This window comes from Numenius arquata, chromosome 19 (genome assembly GCF_964106895.1).
Source record: "Numenius arquata chromosome 19, bNumArq3.hap1.1, whole genome shotgun sequence".
In the NCBI taxonomy this organism is placed as follows: domain Eukaryota; kingdom Metazoa; phylum Chordata; class Aves; order Charadriiformes; family Scolopacidae; genus Numenius; species Numenius arquata.
Window position 1 is genome coordinate 6,919,175 of NC_133594.1, and position 22,420 is coordinate 6,941,594.

A 22,420-nucleotide genomic window follows, 5' to 3' on the forward strand; every position below is an offset into this window, starting at 1 on the left:
ATTTTGAAGTGGAGAGAACTGAGTAGATGCTTTAGTGTCAGGGGAAGAACATTTCCTTGATTTGGGGAAAATATTTCCTCCTTACTCTCTGAGCAGCGGCTACCTCAGTATTTCAGGGTTGCTATGGTTGCAGAAAGTATTTTTTCATTTTGGCCTTTTCTGTACTCTGGAGATTTCTGTTGCTGCTCCCTGGCAGAGCAGAGCCCAAGTGCTGGGTTGCACAGGGAGCGAGTGACACCTAGTGTTGTCCCTGCTCGGAGCCAGCGCTGGGGACCATGGGGCTGACTGGGGAGCGTTGCGATGGAGGTGGAGCCGGGATGGGACCAGGGTGAACAAAATGCGTCTTTATCGTCAACAGGAGAGACCAGTTGTTTCTAGGAACGTTGATTTTTCTAACATCTCATCTCCTTTCCTGCTTCTGGTTGCGGTGTGAAGGTACCCAACATCTTCAGATCTCTCATTTTGCTCCAAACTGTAGTTGTTGCTTTCATTCCCTTCTCTCTGAAACCCATCAACAAAAGCAAATTGCATCTTATCCCGTAAAATCTGTTTGTGCATAAGAAGAAACCTTAATACAACCCATGGCTGTTTCAAATATATCAAATAAATATTTAATGAAACATGACTAAAAGTGGTTCATAATGTAGTATGAAGCAGCGTGTTCCACCAGGGAATGTAAGAATAACCAAAAAGAGAGTTGAGAAACACTTCAACCTGCAATTATGCGCGCTAAACCCATCCTTAAAAGCAAATTTATAATCTACCTTCCTTAAATCCATCAGTCTAGTGCTTGACAGGTGGGATTATAGCTTTCTTCAAAGTTTTGGGAAACATTTTTAAATCACATTTATATCCCAGTTCTACTGGGGAAAACAAGCCCTCCGCAGCTTCTGCACTAATGTTCAAATGACTCACTTTATTTTCCTCTGAGAGAATATTTTTCGGAACTTTATATGGTTCTTCTTGTTCCTTCCCCATCTACTCCAGATATCTCTGTAAGAAAAGATAGAGGGGAAGGGAAACTAAAAGAGAAAAAAAACCGAATCGTTCCAACTTCTTTTTGAAGAGCGATGCTTGCGAACACCCCTTTGTTGTTCTGTTTTGTATCCAGTGCCTAAACGCAGCTCAGAGCTGGCGCAAAACACACTACATCATGCAAGAAGGCAATCAGAGCAGCACACACTGTTCCTCAGCTGCCTTTAACTGGGAGGTGCTGGACAACATTTCGGTGCTTAGATGTTTCCCATTAAAGTATACCATTGGATATAGGAGTGACCGGGAGTAGAGCTTTGTGCCCTGCCTGTCGCTGGACCCAGCGCAGCCTGCTGTGGCGGTGGCCACAGCTTGGTCCCCGTGAGGGCCATTTAGTGGTTGAACTGTGGTGAGCTGCTCATCTCAGCACATTTCTTACTGCACACCCCCAGCCTACATCTATTAGGACTGCCTCTTCTTTTTTCTTTTATTTTTTCCCCAGCAGAGAAGCCTGTGTTTTAAACTAGGCAACATGCAACCCTGGTGTCCCTTAATGCCATGGCATGGTCCTGTGCTCTGCTAGGAAAATATCACGTAGCCAGAATTGTTTTAGTTCTTCCCTGGTTTTGTAGAGTGGAAGATGGAAGCTGATTAAGCTTGGTCCTTTGCCTGGGATCAGATTTTCAGAGAAATCATTGTTACAGTAGCTCTCTGTATGTGTCCTTCCTATTAATTTGGTCACTGAGAGGTAAGAGATTTAGAACTGTGGAACCGCTCTGCAGAGGAGCAACCTTTTGGAGTTTGCATAAGATAAATGTGCGTTTTGGGTAATTTTGCAACCTGGATTATTAACCCAGTCTCCTTTGCCAAAGAAAACAGTTTAAGGTTCTGCTCACAAGGACCTTTGGGCTATTAGTTTTGACAGAGTGTGTTCAGCAAATCGCAGCTGCCAATCAAGCTAATTGGCAACGAATAGTAAATGATTGAATGAAAATGTTTGAAAAAGGTTCTCACTCCTCGCTGCAAAGCAGAGAGCTGCCTGGATCTTACAGCGACAGCCCACTGTTATCATTCTCACCAGCAGCAGTAAATCCTTTCCAATCCTTCCTTAAAACACTTTGTCCATGTAGCCTGTCAACATTAATCCACCAACGGAAAAAAAAAATATGGATATAGAAAGAAACATTGCTTGAGGAATAGATCTGTAGTTTTTTGCACCACTTTGAAATGACCTTCCGGCCATTTGGGGCATATTTGCTTCAGAAAATATGTCTTTTGAGCAAGATTGTATCTTCCTCAGTTTTGTGTTGTGCCAAGCAACTTTATGGCCTTCAACAAATAGGTAGTGACACATCTGCCCAGAACGGTTACGTCACGGGTCAGGCTCTAAATGCCAGAAATGAAATCTGTGAAACCCCAGGCTCTCGGTGATGGAGTGGCTGCCGTCCGTCACGGCCCCCCATCGGAAAGCGAGGATTTCTTGCTCCTGCCCAGTGAAACTGGGGGCCCATGTTTCAGCAGCTTCTCAGATTGTGGTGTACCCTTCCTTTTATGCTCGTTCTTGTTTCTTTTCTTTTCTGTACTTTTTATTTCATGTTATCTTCTTTTTTCTGTTAGGAACAAGCACGTTTTTCCTTTTCAACTCGAGTGATCCTGTGAGAGGCCCTTCACAAAAGGGATATGGATTTTCTTGCCCCAAAAAGCTCTGGTAGAATAAGAATGATAAAAATATATTTTTGTAAAAATCCTCTAAAAATCGCAATGTTCCTAACTCCCTGGCATCGTGATGTGGCTACAGGGAAAAATTACCTTGAAAGAACTGTGGCTTATGTTGTCAGTTTTCGGTTCTTTTTGTGTTCTGGTACAAAAATCTCTTCCTCCTTTGTGCCTGCTGTCCTTGCCAAAGCTTTACCATTGTTCTGCAGGAGGATACCATGGAGGTGGAAGAGTTCTTGAAAGAAGCTGCAGTAATGAAGGAGATCAAGCATCCGAACTTGGTGCAATTATTAGGTAAGTGATAAATACCAAGCAGAGGGATTTGGACTAAACCCTTGTGCAGTGATATGGATGTTAAGGAGCAGATAAGCTGCTTACCATACCGAGGCTTTAAATACAGACACTTATTGTCTGGCAAAATTCACAATTTGTACTACTAATACATGATTTTTAATGATCTCGTCTCCCTAATGTTTAAGTTGCCAGAGCCTGAAGCAGGAAATTAAAACCCTCTATTAACCAATTCCAAGCAGAACTCATTTTTTGTGTGAGCCCCATATTTCTGCCTTCTAGAAGTATAAATTACCCTGGAGGACAAAACCTGAAGATCCACTGATATTTTCAAGCATTCATTGTAAACTTTATGCTGGTCCCTAGGGGTGTGCACACGGGAACCTCCTTTCTACATCATTACGGAGTTCATGACATACGGGAATCTGCTGGATTATCTGCGAGAGTGTAACCGGCAGGAGGTGAATGCTGTGGTGCTGCTGTACATGGCAACTCAGATCTCCTCAGCCATGGAGTACCTGGAGAAGAAAAACTTCATCCACAGGTAGGAAGGATGACTAGTAGCCCTGAATCTCGAGCACAAAACACACCTTGATTTATTTTCCGGCCTTTCAGATTGTCACAGCATTGACTTCAGATGCAGTTGGTGTCCTATATTTAACACACGAGTGCATTGTATTCTGATACAGTACATTAACCTGTCTATAGGATGGTCTCCTAATTGTTTTTCTCTCAGTGTTTTTCTCTTACCTTTGAAGTAGATGCAGGTGAAAGACACATCAGTACTTGTATATTTTGGACAAGGGCCTTAAATGTAAATGCTTCCCAAAGTAACAGGCTCTTAATGGACCAGATAAACTACTGCTCTTCCTTGATTCTAACAGGCGTTAAGAACTGCTGCAGTTGATACTGCTGGACGCGTGCAGGTGCTCACAGCAATGCCACCCTCTTAGGGCCTTCTTATCCCATGTTCCTTCTTGTTTGTTTCACCTTTTTTTCCATCCTCTGTAGGGATCGTTCCCCACTATTGTCCAGATTGCATATTCACTTTAATAAGCATTTCTGCAGCCTTAAAAGTCTCAGAGACTCTGACCTTTCAGTGTGCTGCAATTACGGCTGGAGCTTTGCATTCTTCATCTGTAGAATTGGCCTCCTAGCAATATAATGACACATCCTGTGCGAAGGTTTGAGAGTTACTGAGCTTTATACAAGATGTTCTCTGTGCCACGGTGTGACCTTTCTTGCCCAATTAACTGCAATATAAAATTAGCACGTGTTTTTTCATAGAGACAAATATGAAGATCATGTGTAAAGTTCTAGGTGCTCCTCTAAGTCATGCGTTGCCTTTGCTCCCTGAAAGGCCTGTTTAAATGCTTCTGTCAGTCAATAAAGCGAACGATGATGCGGCAAATTAAAATTTCCAGCCTTTGATTTGCCCTGTTGAAAGTATTTCATCCCTTCAGCCTGTAGGAAGTGAACTTTAACAACTGCTTTGTGTGAATCCCATTTGTCTGCTCTCCTGTTCATTCCATTTCCTCTTATTTCTGATGACCCATTTATCTAAAATAAATAGTAGCATTTTTCCTTATCAGCCACCCCCATACCCACCTACCCAATTATTTTAAGAGTGTTGTCACAATTCACATCCCTGGATTCAAATGCTGGGCTGTGACCTCATTTAATGAATCAGGAAGGAGGAGGAATTTGATTATGAAGAGGAGCTTTTATTTAGACACACATTGTAGTAATCAGCATTGATAAGAAGGTATATTCAAAAACACTGGGAAAACTTAATGGGCATCTAGTAAGACGTGCTTTTTTTTTTAATTTATTCTGATTGAGCAGAACAAGCAAAAGAAACAGCAGTGTCTGCTCATATCTGACGATCTCACTCGAGCTTTCTGGTAGAATCAATTTTTAGTTCAATGTGACATAATCTGGGAAAGTCTTTTTAATGAAACCTAATATTAGGAGAAACCAATTTTTGTGCTTTACATTTTTATACTCATGAAGCATTTCCGAGGGTGCTAACAGCATGTACGAGCCAGGGAAGTGGCTAATGTAACGTGCGCTTCTCTCACCTGCCAAGGTGGAGGCAGGTGAAAAAATGTGGAGGAGAAGCTTCATTTGCTTATTGGCCAGTCCTTTAAAAAAATGTTAAGTGCTGATAGCAGAGGCTGCAGCAGTTTTGAAAAGGCCGAAACGTGATGTGAGAAAGTTGTATTGTAAAATGCGGTACACTTGAGAGGAAGAAGAGCAGAGCTGGGAGCTAAACCTGGTGCTTGAGCAAGGACCGGCAAAGGAGTTCTGGAGAGCGACTGGTGTTGGCTGGGGTGACCGAAGAGCGACAGAGGTGGGCAAGAAGTGAGGCATCGAGACTTGCTTTATTCAGTGCTCATGCTCAGCTATTGATAAGTTGAGCACTGACATTTCTTTAAATTATTTTTATCCTGAGGGTGGCAGCTTTTATTGAAAGTGAGGGGGCTTCTTGAAGCTTTCACTTCAAATTTAAAAAAAAAAAAAAAAAAAGTTTAGATGACAGTCTTACAAAGCCGGAATGGAAAATAACTTTCCCTCTTACATGTATGCGTATAACTACATAATTTCCGTGTAATACCCTGATCAAAATAATCACGTTTCTTTGGGAACAGCAGGTTTCCTTGCTATTGCTAAAAGTGAGATGGTAAAGACTCCTCATTGCCTATTTTTGTTCTTGTTTTTAGGGACCTTGCTGCCAGAAACTGCCTTGTAGGGGAGAACCACTTGGTGAAGGTGGCAGACTTTGGCCTGAGCAGGCTAATGACAGGCGACACCTACACTGCCCACGCCGGAGCAAAATTCCCCATCAAGTGGACTGCACCAGAAAGCCTGGCCTACAACAAGTTCTCCATTAAATCTGACGTCTGGGGTAAGAATTTGCATGTATGAATTAATGCAGATTATAGTCTTCTTTTCCAGGGCTGTGAAACGAGGACATTGTGAAACGTTTCAGGAGGGAGCGCGTTCCCCGGGTTGAGCCACATTGTTCTACGAGCTTGTCAGAGCGAGGGAACTAATCTCTGCTAAGTCAGTCTTTGAGTGGAGCACTGAGGATGCCGACCTGACTTTATATGTTTGAAGCCTATGAAAATAAAGGCTACTGTGGTGTTTATCGAAATGTATGAAATCAGGCTGGAGGGCACCGATACTGCTGCCTTGATATCGCTTTATGGTCCTGTGCCAGAGCTCTATATTGTTGTATAGCCAGGAACTTTCTAACTACTTTGAGGAGGAAAGTGAGAATCTGGTTCATTTTATGTTACAAAAAATAATAATGTGTGTATCTGTCTAGTGATAGCTCCAAGCTCGTCTTTCTGCATTTTAAAAGAATAATCTTTGGAATGAGATGAGGAGAAACAGAGGGAAAATTTGATGACAAATGGTTATTGAAGAGCCCTGAGGTACTAGTGATAAGAGTAGGCTTAGCTAAATGGAGCTATGTTCTATCAGATCTGACCGCAGAAAATCTCATTGTACTTTTTTATCAGCCTTTCTTTGGGTTTTATATCTCTGCCATAGCTGTTGGTCAAATTCTCAAAAGTGCCCAGTTGACATGAGAGAGAAGTTTGTGAGACGTGGTCCCAAAGGCACTTGGAAAATGTTATCCTGAGCATCTTCTACATATAAAATGACAGATAGTAGTGAAGCAGCCATGAAGTTTTCTGGCATTTTGGGGAAACTGTGCTGAGAAAGTTTCTTCAAAATAAAGCCTTTTAGGTGGATAGCTGATGCAAAATGTTTTATAGGGCGCCTTCCTCAACACGGGAAGGACATGGACCTGTTGGAAGGGGTCCAGCGGAGGGCCACGAACATGATCCGAGGGCTGGAGCACCTCTCCTATGAAGACAGGCTGAGTCAGTTGGGGTTGTTCAGCCTGGAGAAGAGAAGGCTCCGGGGAGACCATATAACAACCTTCCAGTACCTGGAGGGGGCTACAGGAGAGATGGGGAGGGACTCATCAGGGAATGGAGCGATAGGACGAGGGGTAATGGTTTTAAATTGAAAGAGGGGAGATTTAGATTAGATACTAGAAAGAAATTCTTTATTGTGAGGGTGGTGAGACACTGGAACAGGTTGCCCAGAGAAGTTGTGGCTGCCCCATCCCTGGAAGTGTTCAAGGCCAGGCTGGATGGGGCTTTGAGCAACCTGGTCCAGTGGGAGGTGTCCCTGCCCAGGGCAGGGGGTTGGAACTCGATGATCTTTAAGGTCCCTTCCAACTCTAACCATTCTATGATTCTATGATAGACAGTGAGGAAAACCCAAAACAGCCTCCTAAGGAGGTAATCAAGGTGTTCCTTCTGCTTTGGACTTGCTCATGGTGGTGTTGGCTGCTGTGGGTGTCTGCCACTGTCTCAAGGACGCTGCAGTATCACTGTGGTGGTTGCAGGATCCCTGCTGCATTTAAATAGTAGAGTATTCAGGAAGCAAAGATCCAAAAGGAGTATTTGGTATCTTTAATTAGGGTTAGCGTAACCTTGTGTAGTTAAGAGTCGAGGCAGTGGCCTTTGGGATCTGATTAGAGCAAACTGGCCGTCCCCGGAGGCCACGGCTGCTGCTGGGCACGCCAGAGTTTAGCCGCTTTCACCTCACTGCCTCAAGACAGCAATCAAAGAAAATTGTGCACAGAAATGTCTAATGTAAATTGCCCTTGGTGGTGTTACCATGTAATGTGATGTGATTTCCTTACTTATGCAGAATTGTAATCGCTTTCTCTTCAGGTTAAGAACAGAATAGGGTGACTGAACTAATTACATGCAGGTTGTTGAACTGGTGTTGAGTCTATTTTGAGTGCCCGACTCCTGGGTGAGCTGCCTGACCCCGCTGCTGACCTGCATCCCACCGACTTCTGGGACTTGAATGCCTCCCCTCTTTCAAGACCCTTTTTGTGCTTCCCCTTTTCCCGTTCAGCTTTCCCCATGACCAAACATCTCAGCCTCACCCTGTCTTGTTGGCATTAACTGCTGAAACCTTCCTCTCGCTGCTGCCCCCCAGGTTTCCCCTCTAGACCATGCTGCAGCTAAACAAGGGCACCCCAAAACCACCGAGCTATTAAAACGTGCGAGTCCCCCGGGGAGAGGTTGCAGATGAGAGGAGCTGTCAAACTGAGGGAGGGACTGCAGTGCAGCACTGAAATGGTTTCAGCTAATCCACTGTGAAGTCTCTTAATTGTGCCTTTAATAGGACTTGAAGGATCTCAAGGCGTTCAGGTTTGAGACAACTGATACATTGAAAATTAGTCTAATTCTACCCTGTCATATCGCAGGAGACTTGTCTGTGCTGACGAAGAGGCTTGTTACGCTTCTTTAACATTTAAGCTGCTGCTGAGCATGGGATCTGAGCCACCCAGAGCTGGTTTAAGTGTGCAGCACTGTTTAGTGACTACTCCCACTAAGCACCCTTGCAAATTTAAGATGAAAACAAAGCTTATTGATTTTTTTTTCCTCTTTTTTTTTTTTTTCCCCTCCACTGCAGCCTTTGGCGTTCTGCTGTGGGAAATCGCGACCTACGGCATGTCCCCTTACCCTGGGATTGATCTGTCTCAAGTCTATGAGCTGTTGGAGAAAGACTACCGTATGGAGCGCCCTGAAGGCTGTCCTGAGAAAGTTTATGAGCTCATGAGAGCATGTAAGTGTTCCTCAGCCCTGCAAATGCTGGTTTTTAGCTCTGCAGAGGTGCAGTAGGATCTGGCCACACACAGCAAGGCACGAGAAACCACCTGCCAGCACCAGTGAAGGTGCAAAGCTGTGTAGAAGTGCTTGGTTAAAACTGCTTTCCCCAGGGGATGAACACTCTATGAAACAGCCGCTCTTCTCTACCGGGAGCACAGGGGCCTGGGGGAGAGATTTGTTGTTCAGCTCAATGTTTTCTTTGCCTCCTTTTTCCTGACAATTTAAAGAAAAGCTTGTGCTCTAAGGATGAAGTGGGAGCTTCATTAGGCTTCTTAAGGGACTGGCTGTTACTGCTCCACTGTGGGCTTTTGGTACGTGACTTAGTGGGATACAGTTTTTTCCAGCATTACTTTGGCTGGGTGGTGGTTGCAGGTACCCAGCAGCCTCCAAATGAGGTTTCCACGTCATTATTTTTTCTTGCCCCTTTTATAAAAAGGGAACTGCCATAGGTAGCCCCTCCTGGTGTAGTGTTCCGAGTGTCTGACGCTGGCGGAAAGCTTTGAGTGGTGTTGTTTTTTCAGGCTGGCAGTGGAGCCCTTCCGATAGACCCTCCTTTGCTGAGATCCATCAGGCCTTTGAAACGATGTTTCAGGAATCCAGCATATCGGATGGTAGGTCCGGGTCCCTCTTAGAGTGGCAATTCCAGGGATGGGGAAAGGGCCAACTGCATCCTTAATTCTGCACGTTTTTCACATGAAACTCAGCCCTAAGTTAAATGATGTAGAAAGCGGGGATGCGTTTACACGTGGGCTTTTTCTGTGTGTGGGCTTGGGCCTGATTTTAAAGGGCCAAATGGCTGAACATCGTCAAGGACCCTCTGCTTTGTGTTGTTTGCTTTTCTTATGTGCTATTAACTCTGAACAGCACAATAGTTTTTACCTTCCGTTGATTGTAGTAATTTTCTTTTGTGCATTGCAGAGGTGGAGAAGGAACTGGGGAAGAAGGGCATGAGGAGCGTCGTGAGCAATTTCCTCCAGGCCCCAGAGTTACCAACCAAAACACGAACATCCAGGAGAGCTGCTGAAAGCAAAGATGCCAACGAAGGCCTAGAGACTGCACATGCTCGAGGCCTGGGGGAATGTGGTAGGTTTTAATTAAAGTCATTATTCCTTCAGGAAACACAGAGGAAAACAAAATGCACATCCAGCTCCAGGTCTTCACCTAGAAAAAGCTGTGTCTAATAACAGGTGCCATCTTTCTGTACCAGTGTTGTGTTTCTGGGTGACAGGCTGCTGAGTTTGCTTTCCTGGCTTCAGAACTCATTTTATTATGTTTTGCAAAGGTAGGTTGTTAATCTTGGGACCAGACACAGACACACAGAGCAGCTGGGAGTGTGAACTGGCTGAGGGATTGACGCTGAACCTGCCGGTGCTTAGAGAAGCCCGAGAAGTTCTTTTAACTTAATGGCTGTTGCCTGCAGCTCCCTGTAGACCCGAGCCTGAGCACAGAGCTCTCTGATCATATCCTCTTCCCATTCCCTAGTAGGACCTATCAGTGGGATCTCCCACTGCATCTGACTGTGGGTAATCTGCTTTGTTCAAGCCACTTTACACTACCACACTGCATAATTTAAACCGGGATGATGGCTCGGGTTTAGCAAGTCCCAGAAGGGAGGTTTCTTCACTCTTCCATCCTACCAGATTTGTGCTCGGAGCACTGAAGAGTATTACTCTTGGCAGGTACCAAATATGATTTCAGCAAGGGACAAAGAGGTATTTACAGAATCTTCCATGAAATTAAACTCTCTTTCAATCAATTTCTTCAAGAACTTATCTTCCATTCTGAGGTAATAAAAGCAGTGGTAAAATGCTGAATGTATACAGTAGTTTTGTGTCTAGCTCATTTGAAAAAAAAAAAAAAAAAGGTAAAACAATACAGTGGGGTTTTTTCCACCTCCTGTTGAGGCTGTTCCACCTCCTGTTGCCTTCTCTGACCATTCATGTGACTGACCTTTCTTGTGTAATGTCAAATTCAGGTAGTGGTACATGTTTCAGTAGAAAATCTATATCTAGACAAAGAGGGGAAAAAAAGAAGGGATGTAAAATGTTGGAAAAAGGAAGTATCAGTAACTTAGGAAGGTTAGTTACCATATATAGGAAATATAATTGCCTAGTATTACAAGCTTTGAAGTAAAATAACTTCATTTAAATACTTAAGGGCTTTGAGAGATTCAAGTGCAGCAGGAATAATATGATTTTAACATTACGCTGGGAATCATTTCACTTTTTATTGTGAAAGAAAATATTTCACATTAAAGTTTTATTGCAGTTTCCCCTTCAATTGTCAGTGTTTCCACAGCAAGTCCAGCAGCTGGAAGCTGATCCTCAGTGCAAGCTGCTAGTTTTCTTTGGATCCCCACAGCTCCTCTGTGTCTAGACACAGTAAGGCCATGGGCTCCTGAAGTGCTGGGACTGGGAGGTCTTCTGGTTGTCCAGGTCCCCATAAATTGTGTGGGAATGGTTTAACTGCACGTGGGAAGCCTGGTGTCTTCTCAAAGTGCACAACTATTTTTCTTCAAATGCTTTCTCCTCAACCAGAATCCTACCCATAGCGTGATGATCACCAGTACGTGACTAAGAAGCATCCTCCTTTTCCCTGTGACTCTGCTTCATCTCCCTTCGTACTGCCTGGTGGAGCTGTAAATGTACCTGCTGCCCTGCAGGCATTCCTCCCCCGAGGTACCTGCTATCCCAGAGCCTGGCCTGGGAATAAGACCCCCTGTCAGCCAGATACAGAGACCTTCAGGACTCCGTATAAATTTATTATAAACCACTATTCATTTTTAAATACCTCTTGTAAGTGGAGAAAGGGTCACCCCATCCTTTCCTTCTGGAGCATTGCTCCCGAAGGGGGCTGTTACTACCACTTTCCTCCATCACTGTACAAGGCTGGCTGTCTTCGCAGTGGTGTGACCCAAAGTGTCCAGCTGTCAAAGGGCGTCTTGATTTCTACTTGTGAAAAAGTGATTTCCATTCCCCGCAAATGATGACACCAGGAAAGGAGGTGAGGAGTATCAGAATCTAAATGAAGGAGGAGACTGGGGATGGAGATGGGTTACAGAGATGTCTTATTAATTCAGAGGGTCAGCTCTTCAAAAGACAGCAACAGCAAGGGGACTAAAGCAAAGACCTCTTAATATTTATCTTCTTCACAGTGTGAAGTTTAGACAAGTCTCTGGGTGTGAGGGCAGGAATCTGAGCATAAACATTTTGTGTTTGTACGTCGCTGTTTATATCAGAAGCCTACAGGGAAAACAGTTTGGCAGCCAAGTCCTGTAGAGGCCACCTCAGAAATGGATTCCTGCAGGATTAGGGACCAGGTTCAGTCCAGGCTTGAGTGTGGCTGAACTTGCTTTCGTTCTGGTCTGAATTTGTCTCTTTTTATAGAACCCGCACCTTTTGGAGGTGCTGCAGTAGTTTGATCCTGGAAGAAAACCGGTTATTCTGGCTGTTGAAGCAATGCTCAGTGGACTCTTTTCTTTCCTTTGCAGACCCTCTGGATCATGAACCTGCTATTTCACCCTTGCTCCCACGGAAGGAGAGGGCAGCCCTGGAGAGCAGTTTGAATGAAGATGAGAGGCTGCTTCCGAAAGACAAAAAGCACAACCTCTTCAGCGCCCTTATCAAGAAGAAGAAGAAAACAGCCCCTACCCCTCCGAAACGGAGCAGTTCCTTCCGAGAGATGGATGGCCACTCGGACCGCAGGGCAGGTGGGGAGGAGGAGGGCAGGGATGCTGGCAACGGAGCTTTCGTTGCACCCCCTGCAGACCCAGCTGACCCCTCCAAGTTTCAGAGCCCAAGCAACGGGGCTGGTGTCACCAACGGGGTTGTCGCTGGGAACTCTGGATTTTTATCTCCCCACCTGCGGAAGAAGTCCAGCACGATGAGCAGCAGTCGGGGGGTGGCTGGTGAAGAGGAGAGTAGTTCCAACTCCAGCAAGCGTTTCTTAAGGTCCTGCTCAGCCTCCTGCGTGCCCCATGGAGCGAAGGACACAGAGTGGAAATCCGTGACTCTGCCTCGGGATTTGCAGTCCACGGGACGCCAGTTTGATTCCTCCACTTTTGGGGGACACAAAAGTGAAAAGCCAGCACTGCCTCGCAAGCGGGCAAACGAGGCCAAGACTGACATTGCTGTCAGGGGGACAGTGACCCCTCCTCCGCGGCTGCTTAAGAAAAACGAAGAGACCACTGACGATGTGTTCAAAGATGCAGAGTCGAGCCCTGGCTCCAGCCCTCCCACTCTGACGCCAAAACTTGGCCGCAGGCAACCTGCTGCCCCTCCTTCCTCCAGCGCGCTCCACAAGGACGATGGAGGCAAACCCAGTGCCTTAGGTACCACTGTGACGATGGACCAAGGTTCTGCTGCCAAACCCAACCCTGCTGGGTTTGTGGGTGCCAGCAAGGCTTCCTCTGAGGAGCCGCGACTGAGGAGGCTCAAGCAGACCTCGGAGTCGGCAGGGAAGGACAAAGGGAAGTTATCGAAGCTGAAACCGGCACCTCCGCTTCCCCTCTCTTCATCCTCCCTTGGCAAGCCTGGGAAGGTTTCTCACAGCCCCAGCCATGAAGCAGCAGCAGATGTGGTGTCTGGGCCGAAATCCAAACAGTTGACTCAGGTTGGAGAGGCTGCAGGCAGCGATGCTGTCAAGCCAAACCAGTCAGGGGAAGGTGTGAAAAAGCTGGGGATCCCCTCTGTACCAAAGCCACAGTCCTCTACAAAGCTGCTGATGAGCACAGCAACACCAGCTGCCTCTTCCTCATCTGTACCCTCCGCTCCAGGCGGGGACCAGCCATCATCTACAGCCTTCATCCCCCTCATATCCACCAGAGTCTCGCTGCGGAAGACCCGGCAGCCCCCGGAGAGGATTGCCAGTGGCACCATCACTAAAGGGGTGGTGCTGGAAAGCACTGAGGCCCTACGGATTGCTATCAGCAAGAACTCTGAACAAATGGCAAGCCACAGCGCCGTCTTGGAGGCTGGCAAGAACCTCTACACCTTTTGCGTGAGCTATGTGGACTCCATTCAGCAGATGAGGAACAAATTTGCCTTTCGGGAGGCCATCAATAAGCTGGAGAATAACCTACGGGAGCTTCAGATCTGCCCAGCAACAGCTGGCAGTGGTCCTGCAGCCACCCAGGACTTTAGCAAACTTCTCAGTTCAGTGAAAGAAATCAGCGACATCGTTCAGAGGTAGCAGAAGCCAGGTTTAAAAATAAAAATAAAATCCCAATGGGCCAAAGCCAACTGTGGAGAGAGAGTAACGTGTGTGGACTGAGAAAGGACCGGGGCATTCAGGTTGGGGCCGTGCAAAAGACACAGACTGTGAATGGATGCCCCAGCTCCAAAGGGCAGGGCTGTGTTCGAGAGGCACTTTCCACCCTCTTAACTCAGATTCCCTGTGTTTCATATACTTGTAATCGTCTTATCTGTGGAGTTCTTGCCTTGTGGGCTACAAGTCTAAATGCTGATGTCACACCATGCCTTTTTATTAGTATTTTATTGCTCTGGACAGACCATTAAGACTGAAGCCAGACTGGTGGACACTCAGATGCCATCCTCCTCAGGAGGACTTTCTACTGCATTTTCGTCCCTTCCCCCTGCCCCACTGTACCCGAGGATGAGTGTTTGAATAGCAATAGACCCACTGCATTTCTTGGGAGAGCTGCAGCACGTGTCCCTGGCCCGAGTCTGACATTTACCTGACATTAATGCAACAGATTTGGCGCTTGGGAGGGAAGGGGGGGCAAAATTGTTAATGTAAGGGGTTGCTATTTTTAATGACAGAATGCTACAAATGATGTTTGCCCAAATTCTTCCTATGATTCTACCTGCTTCCCTTCCTTTCTGTGTTTTTTTTAGTAATTTCTTCATGTTGTTGAGCCCAAGTGAATCACTGGGGTTCAAAATGTTGCAGACGGCACCCGCTAATGTAGTGGCACAGGAGCCTGTTTGCGGATCTCCCTTGGTAGCGATAAAGGACTGGAGAAGGTCTGAAGAAGGACGTGCTGTCGCATCCCTGTGATATCTGACATTAATGGGGCTGGTGTTTGGTGTGTGGAGGGATGCGGAGGTTGGGGGGCAGCGGGCTGGTGCTGAGCAAGGTATCGCTCCCCCAAAGACAGGAGGGTTGCAGGAGTGGGAGACGGCTTAGGGTGAGTTCAGAGATACCTCTGTGCCTCCAGCAGTTCTTTCAGCTGAGCTTGCACATCACGGATGGGCGAGAACTGCTGTTTCTCTGGTTGAATTTCCAGCTTTTTCAGTTCTATGAGCGGAGAGGGGACCTGGCTTCTGCCCTCCCATAGAGACCTTTGCTTTGAGGGGCTGTGGTGCCTCCCTTCCCGTGCCAGTGCTGGCTCCCCAGGAAAAGCTCAGATGCTGGTACTTTGGGGTTAAAACCATCACTACCCTCATGCCGGTGTGGTTCCATCCAGCATCAAACAAGGATCTGTGAAGATTGCAGACACTTCTCTTGGGTGCATCTCCCGAGGAGAGCACCACAAAATGCTGACCACAGGATTCCTGGGCTTCCTTTCCGAGGACCTGTGACCTTCCCAACTAATGCAACATGACTGGGAACTAACTGTGACTTGTGACAATAGTGAAAGAACAAGGTTTAGGGCTATTAACAGTGCAATTTAACTCCTTTTAACAGTTCCAAACAAGAGAAAAAAGCATTTTCCATGTCCTGTTCCCCTGTAACTCTTGTGACCCCTCTTGTGTATCTTAAATACTAATTGCCTTCAATTGTATTTTATTCTGTTCTCTTTGGAACTGTTTCTTTTGTATATGATTTCTAGTAGTTCACTTGTGTGTGTTCACGCCACTTCTCGCCCTCACAAACAGCCGTGACTTATCACATGACAAATGTTCAAAAGGAAATACACACTTCTGCCACAGGCTGCCTTTAAAAATGTAAGGAAAAAAAAACAACCAGCCACCCTTGGACTGTCTCTTTCCTGGAGGTACTGTTTTTACTTTGATAACATATTGTGCCACTATATTATACATTTGTATCTCGTTATTACACACTTTTGTAGACTTGTCTTTTTTACAGTGTGTAAATAGCTCTGTCCTTCATCTCTGTGATACTTAAGGGGGTTGTTTCCCCTTTAATTTGGTCCAGTACAGATTGTTTCTGTACACGACTTCCAATTCTTCCACGACTTCTTCTCTTTCTCTATTTTTCCTTTTTTTTTTTTTTGATTTATTTTTTATTCCAGTCTCTCTTGTGTAGTATATTTAAAAATAAATCAATGTTGAGGAAAACTCGTGTTTGTCTGTTAGCAAGGCTTTTCAAGCCCGGTTACCTCCGCATCTGAAAAGAGGGGTTCCCTGTTTGGGGGGTTCACCGGGGCCCTTGGGCACAGCAGGCTGCTCAGAGCCAGGCAGCAGCACCTCTTCCACGTCCTTTTGATCCGGCTCTGAAAAGTCAGGAGAGGAAAAATAAAAAAAAAAAAAAAGATGCACAGAGTAAAGACTGTGTCATCACCTCTTTTGAAGGGAAGACTTTGCTGTTGTCTTCAAGGAGATTTAAATGAGAGATTTGACTTCAAACTTCTCTTCCTCTTAATTGTTTGTGTTCTGTAATTCAGCTGCTGTTGTTTTTCCTTCCTCCTCTGCTGTGGAAAGACCTGGGAGTTTCTCTGCTCAGATGATTCTGGCTGCTCCCTCCCTCATTTCCAGCTGTGCGCTGGCTGAGGCACCGCTGGGCGTGATGCTCCCAGCACAGACCCCAAGCGAAGAGCTTCCCATTCATCTCCCTCGAGACGCTGGCACGCCGTCCGGCCGCAGGTTTTCTGTCTAAAAATTGGAAATAATGTTGTCTCCAAAAGTCCATCCTTATTTTCTGTTTTCAGACTACCTTTCCAGTAAATCTTGAGGGAGGGACGTTTCCAGGTACTGAGCAGCCTCTAAAATGAGACGCGGCCTTGATTAATGAGGATGTTAGAGCAAAAAAGGACGAGAAGGTAGCAAGGGAAGCTGAAAGCAAGTGGCGTGCCCCCCAGGTCCTGCAGCTGCTCAGTGATGTTTTAGGGTCATAACTTGGCTCGGCCAATTTCTAATCCCCTTGACAAGTCCCTGGTGAAATCTGTCAGTCCTGGCGCGGGGAACTGCTGGCTCCTGGGCCACGGGAACAAGGCTCATCAGTAAACCTTGTCTGGCTGCGACAGCAATGGCATCGGGCTGCTTCTAAATGAGCGTGAAGATGATGAAAAGAGGAGAGGGGAGGATGCTGTGGGCAAGTATAAATGTGATTAATGGCCTGCACTTGGCAAGGGCTACTTCTCAGCAGGGTGGTGGTGCCTGGTGAATGTCCACGTAAAGCTGCAAGGGGTTCCTGGTTGGTTGGTGACGATGACCCGTGGCAAAAATCAACGTCCAGGCTGCTCTTCGTGTACATCTCCAGCATAAAGACTTGAACACGGTGAATAGTTGTGGGTTGAGGGAATATATGGAAAAGCTGAACCTGCCTCACTCCTGGTCTTCTCCATCTCTGCTCACTTAGGGACCAGTCCGTGGTGTCGTGGGAAGGCGGAGGCCGGTTGACCTGACTGAGGAAAGACCTGGGATCTGCAGTGTTGGGAGTGAAAGAGAGGGGATTAAAGGCTAAATTTAGCTGCGTACAGTAGGAGTTGATTTAACAGATCGATGCATTTAACAGTTTGATTGCTCCAATTTTCAAGGCTATTGAGCTTGAAAGTGAGAGTGCTCTGGGGGAAAAAATAGCTGTGTTTGTGTTTTTTGTTTTGGTTTTCGCGTCTTTGAAATTACAATGTTCGCTCTTTTAAGTTTTCCTTTAATGTCATCCTGCCTTTTGTTGAGGAGTTGCTTGTCACAAGATGTAAAATGTGGCCAGTGTTTTACACTCACTCTTTTTCTCAAAAAAAAAAAAAAAAGAGGTTATTAAAGACAGGCTGGTGTGGCCACCTGTCTCGTAGAGATGCTGCGGGGCCAGTGGCACTCTGGTGTGCGGGAGCCCTGCCTGCCCCTGGGGGTGATCGGTGGCCGACTGACAGCCTCTCCCTTGTTTGACATTAATCCTTTCACGATTGAAAAGAGAGGAAAATACACCTAAGTACTGTGTCACCTCTGAATAGAGGCGTCACCGCGCATCTCGAAGCAGGCTGGCAGCAGAGCTGGACGGGCTCCTGGTCCGAGGGTGAGCTGGGAATGATGCTCCCGGATCAACCTGCTTCTCTGGTCACTCCTGATGCCTTGGTGCCCCTAAAGCTGTGGGTGAGGGACAACCCTGCAAGTCATTTGACTGTTCAGGCTGGTCCCCAAACTGTCCTCCCTGCGGGTGGAGGGCTGCTCAGTGTTTTTTCTGTGGTAGATCCAGCTCAGCAGGAAGTTCACCTGCGAACCAGGCTACGCTGAGCTGTTTTCCCAGCAATCACCCCTGTGTTGAAGGTTCTGTGTTTGTCCTGATGTCCGGTCTGCTGGTAAAGGTCCTACCTGTGCTTCCGATGCTGCAGCGCTGAATGACCTGGTTATGATGCATTAGCCCCTTCGCGAGTCCCTTGGATGTGATTAAATCGGGCTCTTTCTCTGCAGAGGATCTGCTTGGGTTTCTGAGCTTTGCTGCGCCCGAGGTGTGTGTGTTTGTAAGTGCTGGAAGGATGAGGAGCAGCCTACGGGAATGGAGCGGATGAGCAGAGACAGGGCCGGGGCAAGGATGAAGGTTGTACCCTGGTCAGAGGAGGATAACAGGGCATTTTATAGAGGGTCCCAGCACTGGCGATGCTGGCAGCAAGTGTGTTTGAGTTGGTCCTTGCTGGCTGGGTCCACTGGCCATCTGTAGAAGATCCAATGCTTACCTGAAGCTGTCCCTTTGAGGACACACAAGGGGCCGTGGTGCTGGTGCTGCAGATGGGTCACCCTGCCCTGTCTGCGTGGCCATGCCGAAATGAATCCAGCTCGTTACGATTCAGTGTGCAGGTGGGCTCCAAGCTCTCTGGCTCTCAAAGGTCTGGGTGTCCCCCTGGGAGCTGCCCCACAAAGGGAGCCGGGAGGGGAGGAATTGGGAGGGGGCGTAGGTTCCCATGGGAGCTGGATGGGAGACACCATGTCCAGCACACAGGGAAGGCCTTTCCAACCTTTCCAGGTTGCTCCTGGTGTGTCTTCCCCTCCTTGCCCCTAGACAACACCCCCGGACTCCAGGCAGTTATTTTCCATTTGCTTTTATCTCCTCCTTCCCCCTCCCCAGCCTCAATCACCAAGGAGCAATAACGAAGAGCCTGGAGCGCTGCCTTTTCCCAAGCACATCACTCGTCTTAACGCCTGCCCAGGGCTGCTCCGGGGGGTGCCACAGCCCCTCGCCCACCCCCAACAGCCCCTTTCCTCCCTGTGGGCGAGGAGGGTGGTGGCATCGTCCCTGTGGCATGGAGCTGCCCATCAAGGAGCCCCCCGGGCGCAGGGGCTGAGCCCAGCTCTGTCCCACCCGCAGGTAAGGGCTGTGGGAAGCGCTGGCTTTTACTTTTAAGTAAGTTATACAAAGGGTTATTGCGCTTCAATCAAAGCCTCGTTATACGTGGGGTTTTATCCCGCTGCTCTGACCCTGTTCTTCTCCCGGACTTGAGAGTGGGAGCCCAGGCATCCCGCCTGGCCCCAGCATCGCCCAGCGGGTTTCCTTTCCCTTCCTGCAGCAGACGGTGCCACTTTTCCCCGCAACGATCCGTCACGGCAAAGCCAGGGATTTACCAGCCCTCGCTAACCCAGCGTTGCTCCAAAACTCTTTCCCCCTTCCTCCCTCCCATCCCTCCCCCCGACTCCAGTGCAGGGTAAAATTGATCAGTGCATATTTATTGATGGTTTGAACATTCAAAAGAAAAGGGGGGGGGGGGGGGGAAGGAAAAAGAGACGTTGCCATAGAAACATCGATAAAGCTCCCGTGTCTGCTGCGTGATGCGAGCGCTGCGCCTGCGTCCCCCGAACGGGTGGCCTTCGGTGGGGTGGGGGTCGAGAGGGATGGGAGGTGGCTTTGGGGGCGCCCGGATGAAGGGGGCTGTGTGGGTGCAGTCACCCCGAGTGCCACCAGGTTTGTTGGTCGCTGTTCTGGTCCCCGCGGTGTGAAATGGTCGCCACAGCAGGGACGCAGGGGAAGGAAAGCACCCTTCCTCTCCTTCACCCTCGCAGCTGGCACCGTCCTCGTGCGAGGGCCAAATCCCGGTGTCACCTGTGTCCCTGCACATCCGGAGTCCCTCCCGTTCGGCACCCGTGGGGCTGTGACCCACGTGTAGCTCCCCGTAGGAGCCTCCTCTTGTGCCCCCATTGCTCCTCCCTAGACCCGGCTGCCCCATGGCTGGTGTTTGCCTGCGGGTTCCAGTCGCCTCCATTCAGCCTCCTCTTACGTCGCTCCTGCTGCGAGAACGGCTCGCTCCAGCCCTGGCAGCGCTGTGTTAAGTGCTCTGTCTCCTTGATGGATATTACAATGCACCTCTTGGAGCCTGATTTTTTTTTTTTATTTATTTCATTTTTTTCCCCCAACCAAGTCCTGCCACAGTCTTTGATTCTGAGGGTGCAATTTAGCGCTTGCAAATAATTGCCCTGCTTCGTTTTTGTGCCTGCAATGAAATATTAGCAGTTGTTAGGTGTCTAACTTGCCGTTAGTGCCTGCGAGCCAGGTAGTTAGATCTCTGATTGCTAATATCTCTGCCTGCAGTGGTAGACACAAAGGCAAACGTTGTTGTTGGCGTTGGCAGAGCTAAATCTGCCCGAAGGAGGAGAAGGCAGTCGCTGGAGCGGGGCTTGTCCTTCGCAGCCGTGGCTGTGCTGGCTTTTGGGGCTAGTGATTCTCCAAGCTGCACCCTTGGAGTGGAGGGGACCGTAGAGCAGGAGGACACCGAGCACCCGTCGGTGGCCCTGGGTAGGTGCAGGGGTCCTTGTCTCAGCCCCTCTGCACCCACGTTTCTGCAGTGGCTACAGCTGGGAATAGGCGGCGATGAGGCCAGGAAGGGGCTAGGAAGGGCCAAGCTTTCAGGCAAGTGATGGGACAAGAATGCTGAAGGTTGGTCATCTCCTTCTCACCCTTGTGAGGACTCTGGTGGCATCTAAGGACAGGTCTTGGGGTTGGGGTGTGAGTGGGGCATTGGGACTGCAGCAGGACTGGTGATGCCAGGGCAGGTTTCTGTGCTCACGCCAGGGATTTCTAAGGACAAGATTTTCTCGAACCCTGCTGCTCTGTCCTGGTTTGCTCACAGGAGCCAGCTCAAACTGTCCTGGTTTGCACACAGGAGCTGGCTCTTGTAAGTGGCATCTTGACACTAAGCGGAATTTGCTGCCGGAGGGACTTTTCCTTAATAGGCAGGAGAGCAGCAACTCCACGACTCCATGGAGAGCTCTGTGGGACCTGCTCCTCCCCAACAGCCCTGTCCTGGCCGGCAGCTACTTCAGCCCTCCTCCCTCCAGCCTCAACGCCTGCCCCAGCCACTTCTGCCTGTCCTGGGGTGGCATCCCTGCCCTCTGCCAGCACCACGGCACCGGAGACCCTTGCCCCGTGCCCCAGCAAAGGCCGTGTGTGACCAGGGAAGGGACACAGTGGCTTCTTCTTAAGACATCCTCCTCTTCTTCCATTGCACTGACTGGGAACAGGGACAGGAGAGCTGGAGCAGGGCTGCAAGTGGAGCAAACACAATGTGTCCCCCTCCCCAAGGCAATGGCAGCAGCAACCCCCCCCCCGCCCCCCCCCCAATACCCTTTTGTCCGAGCAAATCTAGGCAAGATGGAAGGGAAGGACGGGACAGAGTGACCTGCAGGAGGGGTGGGGGGGTCAAGTCCGGGCCCTCATCTCCCGAAGCGGAAGGTGAAGCCCCCTTTTTTCCTGTTGTAGCCGTTGAGCTCCTCAGCCAGGTTCCCCAGCGTGCTGCTGCGCTTCTCCCCTCTGGCTGGCAGCAGCTCGGAGCCCCCCTGCCTGCCCAGCCGCTGCCCGCTGCCCTCCTTGCCGTAGCCCTGCAGCTCCCGGGCGATGCCCAGCAGCACGCTCAGCTCCTCGCTGCGCCTCCGCTTCGCTCCTGCCCTCCAGCAGGGACCCAAGTCCTCGGCCACCGCCGCCGCTTGCCAGCTGGGCTTGAGCAGGGTCCCTTCCCCGGGGTCTGCCGGCTCCTGCCACTGGCTGGGAGGGAAGCAGGCCCCCAGGCTCAGGAGGAAGAGGCAGGACAGGGAGTAGGGTGCTCTCATCTGGGGGAAGCAGAGGAAGGGAGAGATGTGTCGGTAAACGGCAAAGCATCCTTGGGCAGCGGCTAAAGCAGCAGCGAGGATGTGTGGCTGCAGAGGGGCTGTCCTCGGCGAGCCCGCGTTCCCCATCCCCGCTGCAGCACCCACAAACCAGCCCTGCCACCCCTACACCCTGCGAGAAAACCCCTCCGGCACCCACCACTCCTCCCGCAGCCTCTGGCTGCAGTGGGGATGCTGGTGGTTGTGGGGGGTTCTGCCTCTCCCCTGTCTCCTTCAGACCTGCTCCCCTCCATCTTCAGCCACTCGGTGCTCACAAATTACAGCCTTGGAGCTACTCCCCTTCTTCACAGCCGAGAGCCGGGCTCTGCGCGGATGGGGGTGGCTGAGTGGGCTATTAGCCAGGCGGGCTGATGGGCTCCGGAGCCGCCTGCTCCTCTTAGAGGCACTGCGGGGAGGACTTAAGTGCATTCGCCTGAGCCGGCCTCATCTTCCCCCTGCGCAGGTCCTGCCCGCAGCGCCCGGCTAATGCGAGTGTGGAGGAAGGTGCTCGACATCCCTCTGCTT

The 22,420-nt window shown here is 48.9% G+C and overlaps 2 protein-coding genes across 3 annotated transcripts in view; one reads left to right on the top strand and one right to left on the bottom strand.

The window, feature by feature from the left end:
• Positions 1 to 15,945, top strand: part of ABL1 (ABL proto-oncogene 1, non-receptor tyrosine kinase) — an 82,448-nt gene extending 66,503 nt beyond the window's left edge. For both annotated transcript variants that reach the window (XM_074161085.1, XM_074161086.1), the window contains exons 5-11: positions 2,898 to 2,982; positions 3,346 to 3,523; positions 5,703 to 5,887; positions 8,491 to 8,643; positions 9,209 to 9,298; positions 9,606 to 9,770; positions 12,178 to 15,945. In XM_074161085.1, the coding sequence (XP_074017186.1) occupies positions 2,898 to 2,982; positions 3,346 to 3,523; positions 5,703 to 5,887; positions 8,491 to 8,643; positions 9,209 to 9,298; positions 9,606 to 9,770; positions 12,178 to 13,877 (2,556 nt within the window). In that variant the 3' untranslated portion in view covers positions 13,878 to 15,945. The remainder of the gene's footprint in view (positions 1 to 2,897; positions 2,983 to 3,345; positions 3,524 to 5,702; positions 5,888 to 8,490; positions 8,644 to 9,208; positions 9,299 to 9,605; positions 9,771 to 12,177) is intronic.
• Positions 15,946 to 21,466: 5,521 nt separating this feature from the next.
• On the bottom strand, positions 21,467 to 21,859 carry QRFP (pyroglutamylated RFamide peptide). The gene has a single exon (XM_074161093.1). It carries the CDS (start codon positions 21,857 to 21,859, stop codon positions 21,467 to 21,469), a length of 393 nt encoding a protein of 130 aa, XP_074017194.1.
• Positions 21,860 to 22,420: the final 561 nt, after the last annotated feature.